Here is a 16,561-nt window from a genome sequence, read left to right as displayed (position 1 = left end):
GCTGTTCTGCATAGGCCTGAACCCCCTCAGTGAGATCATTAACAAGACTGGCTACGGATACCGACTACGGAACGGAGCAGTTGTCAGCCACCTCCTGTACATGGATGACATCAAGCTGTATGCCAAGAGTGAACGAGACATCGATTCACTGATCCACACTACCAGGCTATACAGCAATGACATTGGAATGTCGTTCGGACTGGAGAAGTGTAGTCGGATGGTAACAAAGAGAGGGAAGGTAGTCAGAACTGAGGGGATTGAACTACCAGAAGGCAACATTGCAGACATAGAGGACAGTTACAAGTACCTGGGGATCCCGCAGGCGAATGGGAACCATGAAGAGGCCGCTAGAAAAGCTGCAACCACCAAGTACCTGCAGAGGGTCAGGCAAGTCCTGAGGAGTCAGCTGAATGGTAAGAACAAGATCCGGGCCATCAACACATACGCCCTGCCCGTGATCAGGTACCCTGCTGGGGTAATAGGCTGGCCAAAGGAGGAGATAGAAGCCACTGACATAAAGACAAGAAAGCTCCTGACCATGCATGGAGGGTTTCACCCCAAGTCCAGCACCCTGAGGCTGTACGCTAAGCGGAAGGAAGGGGGCCGGGGACTGGTGAGTGTCAGCACCACAGTCCAGGATGAGACAACAAACATCCAAGAATACATTGGGAAGATGGCCCCAACTGACCGAGTGCTCAGTGAATACCTCAGGCAGCAGAAACCCAAGAAAGAGGAGGGAGACGAGGAACCATCATGGAAGGACAGGCCCCTGCACGGTATGTACCACCGGCAGATAGAGGAGGTGGCTGATATCCAGAAATCCTACCAGTGGCTGGACAAAGCTGGACTGAAAGACAGCACAGAGGCACTAATCATGGCAGCACAAGAACAAGCTCTGAGTACAAGATCCATAGAGGCTGGGGTCTATCACACCAGGCAAGACCCCAGGTGCAGGCTGTGTAAAGATGCCCCAGAGACAATCCAGCACATAACAGCAGGGTGCAAGATGCTAGCAGGCAAGGCATACATGGAACGCCATAACCAAGTGGCCGGCATAGTGTACAGGAACATCTGTGCCGAGTATAACCTAGAAGTCCCGAGGTCAAAATGGGAGATGCCCCCAAGGGTGGTGGAGAATGACCGAGCTAAGATCCTGTGGGACTTCCAGATACAGACGGACAAAATGGTGGTGGCTAACCAACCGGACATAGTGGTGGTAGACAAACAGAAGAAGACGGCCGTAGTGATCGATGTAGCGGTTCCGAATGACAGCAATATCAGGAAGAAGGAACACGAGAAGCTGGAGAAATACCAAGGGCTCAGAGAAGAGCTCGAGAGGATGTGGAGGGTGAAGGTAACGGTGGTCCCCGTGGTAATCGGAGCACTAGGTGCGGTGACTCCCAAGCTAGGCGAGTGGCTCCAGCAGATCCCGGGAATAACATCGGAGATCTCTGTCCAGAAGAGCGCAGTCCTGGGAACAGCTAAGATACTGCGCAGGACCCTCAAGCTCCCAGGCCTCTGGTAGAGGACCCGAGCTTGAAGGATAAACCGCCCGCAGGGGCGTGCTGGGTGTTTTTTTTTATATATATATATATATATATATATATATATATATATATATATATATATATATATATATATATATATATATATATATATATATATATATATATATGCTGTATGCTGAACTTGGTTCAAACTTCAACCTGACCACCTATTATCCATGTATAAAACTGAAACAGATAATGTGCAGTGTTAGATGTTAGATGTATTTATTTTATTTATTTGACCTGATTTTTAGCCACCATGCAATATTCCACTCTACTTTACTGCTACCAGACATTTAAAAATATCAAACTGTATCTTTTGTATCATGTATGCTTATATTAAAGTGATATTTCTATATACCTTGTATAGTGTACATTTTGTGCTGTTGTTCAATGGCATTATTGTTATCTTATCTTCAGCAGGTGTCTCTATATGAAAAAAGATGTGCAGGATATGCATATGATATGTTCCCAAGCAAGCTAATACAAAAAAAATACACCATAATAAAGAGGTCCTTTGTATTGTCATGTTTTTGCCTTTTATTTGTCACTTTTTGTTTCTTTTTGTTACTGACTAATCTCAGTTTAAGAGACCTTTTAATTGTAAACCAAAGTGTCCTTTTGCAGCAGGAATCACATGCATTAAAAATAAACTAATCTATCATTTTAAACAAGGAAATAGCTTCAACTTTTATTACTTATTATTACTCTTGAATTAGAAGTGAAAGTTAAAGGAACTATAAAAAAGAAACACCATATTTTTTCATCTTAAATCACTGACACCGTGATCTGAATTTTGCTTTCATTTGAATAATTCACATTGCTGCATGCTCTTTAGTCTGACACTGTGGCATAATTTCTTGTGTTTCCTTGCACAAAAAGAGACAATTTATGATCAACCAACCAATCTTCTCTTGAAAGAAACAATGAAAACAACCATCTTCCTTTTAAATATAAAAACTTAACATTTATAAAGCACCGAGCAGCACGGCAGTTTTGTGCAAAATGCAGAATTTGCAGCCAGAAGCTGCAGTCTTAACACTAATATTGTCATAAAATATTGACAAAACAATGTTCCATGCACATGTTTAAGATATCCAAAACACCGACCCTACAGCTGCATGAATAAAACTGCCCAAGGAAGGATTTGTGTTTTACTTGAAGCGAAACAAAAACAATGAAAACCATCACAAGTAGAAGCATTTCACTGCAGCTCCCTGTTATCATCCCCCTCCTTCAGCCGAGCTGCCAATAAGGGTTTCCATAGTCAGAAAAGGTAAAGGGATTTCTCCTACTCTTCCACAGACTTTGATCTGACTGACACACAAACGGCCCTCAGATCACAAGTCTATAGACCCTGTTGGGCCTCTCTGCCTGGTCTGCTTGTACATGTGCACTTTGTCCCTGTGAGGATTCCTTACCCTCCTCCCATTTCCCTTCGTCTCTCCTTTATACCTTCTTCCTCCTCCTCTGCCTCCTTCTTCTCCTACTCATCCTCTGCTGTTTGGTGTTTTGAAACATCTGAGTACAGACATGTTCTGAGCTTTAGAGGACCCAGGGGTCCGGGATCCAGACAGAGGGAGAAAATAAAGAAACTCTACAGTGCCCCCAGTACAAAAGCTATCTCCCCATTACCAGTGGGGATAAACTCTTAAACATCACCAAACGTCTGGACAGACAGAGGAGATCAGAAGACTGTTTGGTCTGTTGTTCACATAATCATACTGTCAGCTAATAGTGCAGTCAGCAGCTTGCAGTGGAACCAGTGTGATGGGAGTCATTGCATTTATCCTTATGGATAAACAATGTTTTAAGAGGGAAAACAGAGAATAAGGATACTGTACTACGCAGCCTGCTGGCCCCAAAATGTAAGGGTTTCTCCTTGTAGTTTTCCAGCACAGACATGTCAGCAGCATGGACATGAAACATGCCGTCACTGTTTCTTATCTCAATATATCCCTGGGTGGAAAAGTGAGGCAACAGCTTACTGATGTCTTGCAGCCTGCCTGACCATTAAAACATATTTCCATGCTGATGGATGTCAGATGTAACCTTAAAAGAGCCATAGCTTTCCCTTGATTTCTGAACCCAGTCCCAGCTACAGTTTTCTAAACTTATTCTTCATGCTTCACAAATGGAACGAGCACAAAGAGGAAGGGGAGAACAAGAGCGCAGCCGAGCGAGAGCGCAGGGACCGTTATCTCGGAAAAATCTTCCCGTCCGACCAAGTTCTTGGGATGGCAGCTTGGAAGGACAGTCGGTGGTTTTTAAAAGTGAAAGCTGTGAAAGATGCGAGTACGTTTATCTAAAATGGATACAGGAAATGAGATACAGCTGTGCTGAGAATGTGACACAGCTGTCCACGGCCAGGGATGGTTTAAGTGTTTTGCGGGAGTGCAGGAAAAGGTCTCACCCGCAAAGCCGGTTCTGCAACTGCAGAACAAGCAAATAAGGCATAGTTTATCACACCAGGAGTGGTGAACTGCGATTAAACTGGACTCAAATTATAGGGGTTATAAGATTAATCCCTCGTCTTCGCCAATATGCAAGATCAGACTGTTAGTAATCGCGAGGCCTTTGAGAGCTGCCATCTCCGCCAACAGCCTCCAACTGCATTTTATGGTCACAGGATTTATTCATCTACTGACAACATTTATCACGCAGCCCTCTTAAAAAATCATCCCCTAAAATTCAAATCACGGCAAAAACTGCCATCATCCTCTAAAATCTTGGCATGGATACAGCCATGTATCTGTCTTCACTTTACACCCCTGGGCCTTCTAGGAAAGACTGTGGGAGATTGAAAGCCATGAAGCGACCAAAACTGCCTAGGCCATACCAAAGGAAGCTCCTTTGTTCATCATCCAAAACAGGCTCCAAACCGTTTTCCCCCCCCTTACTTTTTCTCTTTTCCACATCTGGGATTCAGCCAAGGGAAGTAGAAGTATGGCTCTCCCTGCTCTGCTTTAATATGTTCCATGCCTTCCAGTTGCTTACATCATCAATCTGGGAGATAGCTAAATGTGATGGGATGAACATAAACAGTGCCTGAGTTATGTCTTTAAAGAGACACAGGTCATGTCTCAAGTAGTGTGATTTTCCATTTTTTAGAAGAAAGCAAAGCACACATGGAGAGATCCTAACTGTTGGAGGCTATCCTAAATGACTTGTACATGTGTTATGTACTATAAAACATATGTCACAGAGGGAGAAGACTCAAGAAAAGGAATCAGCTTTACATTATCAAAATTCCCCCGTATCATCAACTTCAAGCAGCGAGCTTGTTATTGACAGCCAAATGCCAGTCCTAATCATCTTCCTTTTAATGCTCGCTTAAAAATGCACACCCTCATGTCAAAACCTGAATACGCATTAACTCTCCCCAAACGGTCTACTTACTAAACATGTCACTAATGAATTATACATCTGACTTTTTCCCTCTCTCATATTTACACGGTGTTTCGGCAGAATTTGTGTAGCAGCTGTAAAGTATTTAATAAGTGTTTAAATATGTAGGAGTCAAGATCTTAGCCGGTGCATGCACTTTACAGCGGATGTTTACACAATATCAAAAGACTCTGCTATGCCTATCAAAATGACTAAGACATACGGGTAGTTTGTTTTTCACTTGCCAAAGTAGAAAAGGGAGCATGTCCACTTGGGCCCCATCAGTTTAAATCATAAAGATCCATCACTTTGCACTCTGCTAAAACACTAAGGAAACATATTGTGGATTTTAAGACCCTTTTTATTCAGCCAGACTGTGTACTAAAACTAATTGGATTTCTGTCAATGGAAAAAATATATCCCATGGATAGCTTTGAACTCAATAGCTTTGACCATCCAACTTGCCACATGCCAAGCACCAGGGAGGAAAATTAAATCAGTGGTCAACATAAAATATTAAAATAGCATGGTATCGAATTTTTGAAAAATGATGTCAGGGTGGCTCATTATAGCCAGCAAGGCAGTGAATTAAGCTATATTTAGTGGGTGATAATTGAAATCATAGCTGTAGTCATTAGCACTGACAGGTTTCTAAATAACACCCAATAAATCCCATCTTTTTAGTAAGTTCCCCATGACAGCTGGCAGTGCTGAAAAATATAAAGTAAAGAAACAGAATATCTTTTCCTTTCTTTCCTCTCACCCTCCCTCCCTCCCTGCCCCCAACCCCAGGACTTCTCTCCCTCTCTCTCCTTCCCTCTTAGAGCCAATAAAATGTCAGCTTTTATACTCCTCCTCCAAAGTGTTGGCTAGATGTCAGCAGGCCCTTCTAAAGCCCTGCCACTGCAAGCTGAAGGCCTGTAAATCTCTGCATCAGTGGCACGCCATCCGTCTTGGGATATACAATAAAAAATGTGACGCAGTCATAAAAGGAATGGCATCACTGCCCAGTGTATATAATGTGAACAAAAGGAACATAAAGATGTTCCCTTCAATTCAGAATCCTTAAGCACAAGATGGTTTTAGATAGAAGGAATGCACTGAAAGGCTGACGGCAGCTCCTGACACTGATGGTTCTGTCTGTCTTTTGTTGTGTTTTAACAATGAGATAAAGATTTACTGTATACTATATATCCTGTACCCAGGATAAAGGAACTGTCCAGCTGTAAGCTGATTGACTAGCTACTCAGCTGTGTTACACCAGAGCCACTGCAGCCCAGATTTTTTGTAGGCACTACCCGGCCGAGCTGTAAGTGATAACAAATGTCTGGATCAGTCAGATCAGACATTAAATGGTCTTTATCCTGCCAACTCCCTAGTACAAAGTTTGTGTAATGTCAGTTGGAGCACATGTGATCATTGTCTGCAGAATTCACACTAAATAGCCGGGTGATATGCATCCTGTCGTCTGCACGCTCCACCTGGGAACCACCCCACACCTAAATCAATCGGGGTAGCAGGAACGCTACAACTTTGTTGTATACTACAGCAGAAGAAGGCCAGGAGCTAAGTCAGATTCTCTCGAACGCCTCAAGTGTGCACTGAGAGTGCAACGTGAGCAGAGCTGCATTTCCCTGTCGACACAAGAGGTGCAGCAGTGAACTGCAGTTTGAAACCAACTTTGTTTTGCAGTACTCAAAGCGAGATAAAAACAAATTAGACACAAACTCGTCCTAAGAGGATGTGGGTTTTTTTTTCTTTTTTGTTTTGTTTTTGGAGGAAGGGGGATTTCTAATGAACTAGGAGGTTTGCCAGTGGTTTATCTCCATGGTAATGCTCACGACTTCCTCAAAAAATGGATGGCACCAAAACAAACCACAACAACTTTTCAAAAGCCAGCAGGAAGGGTGACCTTTTATAAGGACTCCACAAAATATGAGAGAAGTACGTCACTCAAAGAATCCTGACATTTCAAGACATTTAAAAAAAACAAAAAAAAACAAATATGAAAAAGTGAGTTGTCCCACAATTGTCTCCAAAGAGCCAATCAGCAGTGCACAGTTGAGATTTGTGAGAGTTATGAGCATGTTGCAAGAAGTATATCTACTCTCTTTCAAAGTGAAGATGAAAGTCAGTGTAACTTAGCATTTTTCTTGACTTAAGTCTATCCAAAGTTTGAATTAGTATGGCATTTGTTCAGCGGCGTGTTGGTTTGAGCCAGGGACGATGATCATGTCACCACTGTGGATTGAGCCATTAGTGAAACCATAACGTTGTGTAATTTTCCTCATGCAAAGCATAACTTGCAGAGATAAAAGTTCTTTAAACCTTAATCATTTCAAATCTATCCAAAGGCATTATAATTAAGACCGTCCAAAATATAACCTCATGTAAAAGACTTAAGCGATAACGTACCAAACATATGACTTTGATAAAACTAATTGCCCACGACTTGTGTGCATTTCTCTACCCTGGCTTTCTGTTGGCATCATTTTAACTGTCCGTTAACAGAGAGAAAAGTGTTTGCAGCAATCACAACCTCAAATTGGTGAGATGGAGGAAAAAGACAAGCTATGTCATCCGGCGACTTTCCCAGGAGTAGTACATCATTTAAAAAAAATTCTAGTTTAAATTAGTACCAAAGAAGGATACGAAATATCAATGTCCTTCATATGAATAAGTTATTTCCTGCCAGACCGTGTCCTTTTCATCTATCCGGTTTAAATCTCTTTGCGCTGGGAGAGCTCTGCGTACTTTGTAATTTATGAGACATAGATCAGGTTATCCTAGAATATCGGCCTAAACAGGCCTGATGGATCAGATATGGAATATATTTCCTCAGCAGAACAGAGTACGCCACCACTATTACCAGGCACACACACACGCTGCTCCCAGTTAAGTGATTTGAGGACTTCATACTGCCAATGTTTCATATTCTCTCCTCCTAACTGACACTTTATCTGCATACCAGCATCTCTGCAGATTGAACACTTAGGCAAGACAATGACAGGCTCTCTTCCTGTTGTCACTTCTCATTCTGGGCCCAGTCTAATGCCTCTTACTGGGCTTCTGCCAATAACAGACCCCCTCATCCCTCCTCCCCAAACCATCAAACAACCAGAGTCTACCTATCGTGGATAGAAAAGGAATACTTGATGTCTGTGACACTCATTTGTCAATTAGAAGGCCCCTTCCAGTGTTGACATACAGCAACTTGAAAGACAGAGCGGTCCCTGTGATGAATTAAAAGAGACAGATGAGTGAGGCTTGAGCAGCGGAGTAATACTATAATGTTTCTTAGATATGAATATAAAACGACACAGTTGACAGGCCATACAAGGTTTTATTTCATTTCTCAGTGTACTAGGCCTCCCTACTTTGTCTTCTTTGTTCTCTTTTCATCAGACTACTTACATCTCATTTTGACAGCCGTGCGACATTTAGAGCACTTTCGTTTTAAAATGCAAGTTAGCATACTTGATTTGTCATTAAAATGCAAAACGCCTGCCATCACCAACATGGCCTGGGTGAGCACATACCCCCACAGACAGAGGCACACACATTGCATACATACACACACACACACATACAGTAGATGTGTGTGCCTAAGTCCAATATGGTCTTCCTATTCTTGAGAGCAGGCTGAATTTCAACTTTGGTGGATTTTATGTAGCAGATCGACTCCTGACATTAGACTTTTAAGTATACCAGAGAGTAATGTCAGTGTTTCAGATCATAGAGTGGGTCACAAGGGATATGAGCCCATGTAGGTTAACGACTGAATTAAAGATCTTTGTGGTAAGAAAATTTAGAGGTGGAGTGCTTGACTTTTACCTGTAAATTAACGTCCTTGACATTCAATGCTGTGCCTAATAAGTTCAAACGACGCTGACAAACGCTTTCAGCAACAGGTTACATTCCTACATTGTTGCACAGATAGCAATCATTAAGTTAGTGGCTAGGGGCTATGGCTAATAATAATATAACATTAATCTGGGAGCTAACATTATCACTCCTGCTGGTCAGAATAATGCAGCCATTTAATGTCTGAGTCCAAGATTAAGTCAAAGAAAAGTCTACCATTCTCTCACAGAAATAGTGAGAGCATACGTTACCAACTCTATTTGATCAGCAATGGAAATATGGTGCCAAGTCACCAAAAGCACATCTAAAAATGTTGTTTATGTTTTTTTCCACTAACTAAGAGAATCCTAAAATATAACATAATATATTTGTAATTTTGTCCCTTTTTTATTGAGTATTTTCCTGAGTATCAGTGTCATATTTGAAATTCTGATATTGTGAAAACTGAGACTGACTGCAAGGAAAAATAGACATTGGTATCTTCTCATGCATGGAAAAATGTAAAAGTTGCAGTTTCATGTGACATTTACCAAATGTCTCTAGTATCTCCAATATTTAAAGGTATTTCAAAGAATCACCGTGATTGCACAACTTTAATCACTCTTGTTTGGAAATTTTGCTTCAATTTTAATTTTCATAATACAAGAAATTATTAAATTTTACAAGCTGGAGTGCATTACAGGATCTTCTCTCACCTAAACAACTGAAATGTTTCTGCGCGCCCACCTTTATCGGGCATATTTTACTTTACCAAACAAAAGCGGATTTATATAACAAATCTTTTACGGTATTTGGATAAATTTACCAAATAAGAGGACATCAATCTTTTTTTCTTTTCCACTTGTCTCCATAATTTTCTTTGGAACAACTTTGATCTTTTGCTCATACCGAGGCTCACACAAAGGATGCTTGCCTGTGGCTGGCTCGGAGCTCTGGAAAAACAAAGTAGCTTTATCTACTTTGTTTTTGTTAGCTTCTTTAAAATGTTCAGCTAGGCAAAGTTGAGTGAAGCATCTAGTTAGATTAGTCTTTACAATCTTCTTTGTACCTCACCCACAGTTTACTTTGGCAAACTTTGTGTCTTCACTCACAGTGAGGTGTTTCCAAGCTTATAATATTTAACTTGTCTGTGCCACCGTGCATGCATGAAACGAACCGGCTCATAATAGGATATACTGGAGGCTGAGTACCTGATCCAGGCTTAGAAGACTGAAAATGGACCAATTCAGTCAGTCAGTATATCTCTATACTTTGGTTTTAAAAATATATATATATAACTAAATTGATAAAATAGGCTTACTGGAAAAAGTAGAGTTTTAAGATTTCACAACTGGCTGTTGATACCCAACTGGGATTTGTTTATCAGGATGGTTTGTCTGATTTCGGAAGACAAGTATCCCTGTTGTAATAGTGTTAGGATTCTTCCTGAGACTCAGAGACACATGTCCTCTTCAATCCTCGTGTGTCCAGGGTGATAACACTGCATGTAACAGTCACAGCAGGGAAATCGTGTCAACATAGCACATGCTCCTTCACAGCACTGTATACACAACTGACCTGGAACAAAGTGGACAACACAATACCAACCAAGCCCTTCCTGGGACAGAAATCTCACTGTGAGCCACAGTTCTCAACACATTGATGAGACAGGCTGACACTACAGCACACAGAGGGAGAGGTGTAGGTGTGACAGCCCACTACCATAATTTCATCCTGCCATTACCTGCCCAGCCACTCACAGTTATGCTCACAGAGACAGATGCGCAAACACTGCACGCAAGCAAACATCCACAAGCACACATACAAAATAACAAACATATGCGCTACACGCACACAAAACCACACAGGACTCAGTTAAAGCCAATGCCAGCACCTTGCTTCTCGTTGTGACTCATTGTCAGGTTGCTGGATGAGTGTTGTCAATTGAGCTGACAGAAATAAGCACATTAGCTACAACAAACTCTGGCAATGTCTCCCTCTAGATTTGAGTCAAGCAGCATGAAGAAGTGCACGATGCTGAAGGTAGTCCACTGAGTTTAACCAACATGTGCATTTGTTTACACCTGGTTTGCTTGAGCTGACATTGAAACAAGGTCACGGTGTCAATATTCACAAATGTCTCTGACGTATAAGAGCAGCAGAATTTCGAATGTTATCATTATGAGATAAATAACAGTGTTTACCTATCTGGTGTGCAGATGTCCTATATTATAAAGGTGAAAGTGTGCTTAGAAACTTTTACCAATAATATTGGTTATAACCTTGTCAAATTATTCAATGCATTGTACAGCAGCACAAAATATGACGCATCAGTGGTTTATTGTTTCTTGTATATCAAAACTGGGGAATGGGAAACGAACAGTGGGTGCTACAACTTTGTCACATGTTGACGTGTTTATCCAGTTTCTAATGTGGTCATGTGTGTTTATGGTGATACCAGAAGGAACTAATACTAGCATGTTGGCAATGCATACTTTCATCTTTTAATGTTCTGTTGTATTAATGTCATGTAATGTTGTTGGAATCAGCTTTAACACACTGTACAAACACTCATTTTCACAACAAGCATAAGAATGAACCAGAACCCAGAAATTGAGGGAAATAAAGCAGCTTTGAAAATAAAATCTAGCCAAATCTAAAGCTAAATCATTAGAATTAAGCATGGTATAAGATCACTTTTTCCACTACCAAACCATCAATCAATATTGCACAGACATGAGCCCTAAATGGTTCAAGTATTGCTTGGCTTACTTCTGCACCACTTCTCTGTGCATACCACCCTTTGAAGTTTAGTAATGATATCTGACATCTGAGATTAGCTGAACTGAAAACCAATAATAAATTAGTCATTTCTGAGTCATAAATATTTCATTCTAAACATGAAGCTCTTAACGTGACAGCTTCAAGGGCAACTCACATAATGCCCGTCTTGATATCCCCAAAACCCACAGACATAAGAATTGTTGCAGTCTCATGCCATAATGCTCCCTGTGAGAGATTACGTGCTTTCACTTCCTCTGAGGAAACACCTAAAAACAATTGGTGTCAAACAGTGTATTCAGTACAATGCTTAGTCATGTGACAAGGTGTAATACTATATAGGACTTTTGCTAACTGGTTTAGGAACCTCACGTATGGTCATCTAATCAAAAAAATATTTATTGTGAGCAAAAAGGACACTTGGTATCATCTTGCCTACTGTTAGCTATTTAAAAACGTAAATGTTTCAAATTATCTGACTATATTTGAATGAAGAGCATGATAGGATACTGATGGTCAAGGTAATGAGAATGCAGCTACAAATCTTTGTTTTACCAGTTGCAGATGTTTAGACAAAACAAACAAAAGAAAAATGTGTGACAGGTTTCTGTATATCAGGCTTAGCCAAGGACCTAAAGATCTCTGTTTGCCCACCGTAGCAGATTTACAAGGACTGTGACTTACTCAACACCCTGTGCAAAGGTGAGCTCTGCACTGTGTGTGTAAATTCTGTGATAACAGATCATGGGCTTCCAAGAAACTCATGTTGGCCCATTCAGATATTCCTGAACCTTAAAAAAGATTTTTCAATTGAGGGGTTTTGCACTATATAAATCCATTTAAACTCCAAATACCCACTACAGACAACTGCCTCGAGACAACAATTTCTAAACAGAAAAGGGCCCAACTGAGATGGCTTCATGGCCTGACAGTCATGAAAGGGCTTCAGAAACAAAAGCACCTTATAACCATCATCTCTTTTCTTTTACTTGCCACATCAACTATGCTAGTCCTGCTGTTGAAATGGCAGCCCCCTCTGAAGCGGCTGCCATGAGGTGCTCCTTCATGTCCTGACAGAGGAATCTTTTCTTCTATTTGCCCCTGAATTAGCATGTCACATTTATCGATGATGCCTTTTATCCCGCCCCAGCGTGGCACCAGCCCAGTTCTAACACTCGTTCAGCTTTCTGATCTTCTGATGACACTGTGACCACCTGTAAACCCAGGGTACACATTCAGTTGCACCTGATGTGAAGACGCATGTCTCCCAGTAGCAGGCAGAGGAAGATGTAGGAAGATGTGCAGCTGATTACATGTTGTGCGCTTTGCTAATCTTACCTGAGCTGATTAAAACTCAGATCCAGCCTTCGTGCAAACTGGCCATAGGTCTCTCCAAGGAACTCTGGAATTTCCTTACAGTCGTGCCCAATGTATGAAATCTTTGAAAATTAAAAGAGAGAGACATATAAAGACTGCATCTCTGACGGGGGAACAGACACATTTTTCATGATATCCCAACAACAACTTTTTAATTAAATCTGAATAACATACACAGCCTTATACTGCAACACTTGGCGAAACAGCTGGATAGGATGCCTCACTGTAAAGCCGGATGGTTTCTAAACTACACCTGTCTTTCTGTTTATGCGAAGGGATAACTAATCCTTTCCTCTGTATGCTTTTCACTTCTGCCCCTGTGAACTTACATTTCAACAAACCGCCTTGCACTGGGTACACTTTATTACATTACTTATTACGGAGTTTATTTTTGTCAGTGAAGCTGTAAAAGAAGCGAAAGTCACATCTGTAATGCTAGCTTCAGCGTGTCACATGACTCCAGTGAAGTCGAGGAAACAAACACAGCAGCATAACTTCAGCGCTAGTAAATTATTTAGAGTGGGGCTTAAATAAAAAAAAAAAAGTGCCACATTACACAAGCAGGGGACAAAGTCTGAGAGAAACACTCTCCTAAGCAAACTTACCTGAGTCCCATTCAATGCGACCAGCGACTCGTTGTTTGCCATATCTTTCTCGCCCACTGCTTTTACATCAACTATCCGAGTCACTGCACTTAAAAAAAATCCGCTTACGAAAGAAAGACGTTACGTTTTGCTTTACGTTAAGAGCTGGTGTTTGTGGGTGAAGACCGAGTGCTTTGGAGAACTAGTGGCGATTTCAAATTGACTTTACTGTTTCCGCGTGCCGTTTCAATCAGCTGACCTGCTGTTGTGCGGAAGCACGCGGTCGCTGTTGCTGATCAAACCTGAGTGCTGACTGTTTTCCTAATGACAACATTAGATTCAGACTGGATGTGTGCACGGCTCTCGGCTAAAATACTGAAACATTGTGGAAAAAGAAGTCCAGGTAGGTAGAACACCTGGTCTCAGTAAACCATACGGGGGAGAGGGGGCGTGGAGAGCCATACTGGTAATAAAACATACATATACACTAAAATAGAGATTAGATCAAACCTGAAGTAAAATCATTTTAATTGCCCATGTTAGTCTGAGAAGCTGCCTCTATTTAACCAGAGCGTTATGGCGGTTCTTTACTGGGGGGTTACATCAAGTATGTAAGTATTTTGGATGTAAAGCTATAACATAGCAATCAACAATCAAGAACCTCATTTTGAGTCAGTTTTCCAAATGGCACTATCTATGGTAAGTCTTGACAACATCTTCCCCTTTGACCACACAATTGGGCTCAGTGCTGCCCCCATCGCCCTTGACAAGTTTCTTATTTAAAGGATAAGTTCACTCAACTTTTTCCTTTTCTTTTTCTTTTTGCATAAATGATGCTATGTTTATCTCTGAGTTCAGTGTTTCTCATACGTTGGCTTTTAAAAAAAAATTAATAGATTCAAAATCAGTTGTTATGTGACTGAAGTTCAGACGTTTAGGTTAAATTCAGAGTGTTTATTTAAAAAATAGGGTTTATAACCATTTTTTAACATATACCCCATTTACAGAGGCTCAAAAATAGTTAGACAAATTTATATAATTTCAAGCATGAGGCTTGTTTTTTAATACTTGGATGAACAGCAATGACTGGATAAAGTCTAGAACCCATTGGGATCTCTAAATCCTGTGTTTCCTCCCTTATGATGTTCTATCTGCCTAACGTTGCTGCTTGTTTGTGAGTCGTTCTGCATTGAGTTTTATTTTCAATAAATGAAAAAGCACGGACTACTGGGTTGAGATCAGGTGACTAACTTCACCATTGAAGAATATCCAATTTCTTTGAATGCTTTGACACATTATCCATTTGCACTGTGAAGCACTGTCTGGTCAGTTTTGGAGCATTTGATTCAGTCTGAGCAGAGAGTGTAGTACCCTGTACACTTCATACAATTCATCCTGCTGCATCTATGAGCAGTCACTGCTGACCTGGTTTCACTAGCAGCCATATGTACCCACCCCATAACATTAGCTACATCCATGTTTGACAGATGATGTAGTATGCTTCTAAGCTTAAGACCTTTTTCTCCTACTACATACCTTTCCCTTTCCATCATTCCGATGCTAGCCAAGTTCATCTTGGTTTCATCTTGGAACTGTTTTCTGACAAAGTATAATCTGTCCTGCTTGTTATTGAGCATAATCAGTAGTTTGCGCCTTGTTCTGAATGTTCTGTGTTTTCCATTCATGTTGGTATCTCAGTTTTGTGGACTTTGATAGCGATACAACTTTACTTAACCGATGAAAGAATTTGTGATTATCCACTTTCAGGTCTTTTGGTTTTGTTGAGCTGATCAGTCTTTCTTTTTAAGAGACTGTCAATTTTGCAGAGATTTAGATCTCTCAGATAGATTTATTTTGTTTTTCCAGTCTAATGACTACCAAAAGCTTGTTCCATATTTTAAAAGCTCTGTCCAGACTTCATAATTAGCCCTTTTGTTTCTTCCACTTGACAGTATGATGTGGAGTATAACATATTTGTCCTGCTAGTTATAAAACTAAACATGGTGTCAAAGGTCTGTGAAATTGCAGCATTCTGTGATCATTTTGTCCAGACCACAGTACAAAAAACTGCAATAGTTTTCCTTTTAATATTAGAATGCACTGGTCTGTGTACAGAATGTTGCTGTGGAGCACCAAACCTAATATTACAGAAATATGTTCCAAGACCAAGATCTTTGAATTTTTCAGTTGTTTGAAATTTGATATATAAACACATGTATGGATACTGACTGTCTCATTACACAATGACAGACATTTGCACGAACGATCTGGGATTTACCTTTGACTCGAATGCTCCTGAGCACAAAAGATAGTTTTGTGTCACTGCAATGAGGCTACAATTTGTGTCGGCTTACCAAACGTGGACAACAAAAACATTGCCTAAACTGATGAGTCTCAGTTTGAACAGCACAAAAGCACAGATCTATCCTGCCTTATGTCAACAGCTCAGTGTTGTAATGGTGTGAAGGATATTTTCTTGGTAGACTTTTGGCCCCTTGGTTACAATAGAGCATGATACACAGCCTGCCCAAGTATTGTTGCTGACCTTCTCAATCTCTTTACGACTGCAGTGTATCCATCTTCTGAAGGCTGCTTCCAGGAGGATAACACACCCTGTCACAAAGCTAAGATCATCTCAAACTGGTTTCTTGACAGTTCACTGTACATACGTGGCCTCCACAATCACCAGATCACAATCAAGTAGAGCAGCTTTGGGATGTGGTGGAAGGGCAGATTTGCATCATGAATATGCAGCTGACAAATATGCAGGAACTGTGTGATGCTTTCTATTTGGACCAAAATCCTTGAGCAGTGTTTCCATCGCCTATCCAACAAAGAATTTAAGCAGTTCTGAAGAGAAAACAGGGTCTAACCATATACTAGCAAGATGTACCTAATAAATTATCTGATGTAGGTATCTTGTATATCTGTATAAAAGCTGCTAATGACTTTGTGCTAAGTAATTAAGGTTTGTTTCTTACAAAATACTTACAACCACATATCTTTTATACTAGTTTTGAACCGTGCTAGTTTTGTCAAGCC

At 40.8% G+C, this 16,561-nt stretch overlaps 1 protein-coding gene across 1 annotated transcript in view; it reads right to left on the bottom strand.

Annotated features, from left to right (window-relative positions):
* lrmda (leucine rich melanocyte differentiation associated) overlaps positions 1-13,864 on the bottom strand; it is a 211,992-nt gene extending 198,128 nt beyond the window's left edge. The window contains exons 1-2 of the mRNA XM_085428394.1: positions 13,541-13,864; positions 12,897-12,997 (exon numbers count right to left, since the gene is read on the bottom strand). Of these exons, the coding sequence (XP_085284520.1) occupies positions 12,897-12,997; positions 13,541-13,582 (143 nt within the window). The 5' untranslated portion in view covers positions 13,583-13,864. The remainder of the gene's footprint in view (positions 1-12,896; positions 12,998-13,540) is intronic.
* Positions 13,865-16,561: the final 2,697 nt, after the last annotated feature.

The sequence above is a fragment of the Rhamphochromis longiceps genome, linkage group LG13 (assembly GCF_057381845.1).
Source record: "Rhamphochromis longiceps isolate RC_006_pf linkage group LG13, R_longiceps_female_GT1.1, whole genome shotgun sequence".
NCBI lineage: Eukaryota > Metazoa > Chordata > Actinopteri > Cichliformes > Cichlidae > Rhamphochromis > Rhamphochromis longiceps.
The sequence above is the reverse complement of the archived record's forward strand: the minus strand, read 5'-3'. Positions and strand labels throughout refer to the sequence as shown.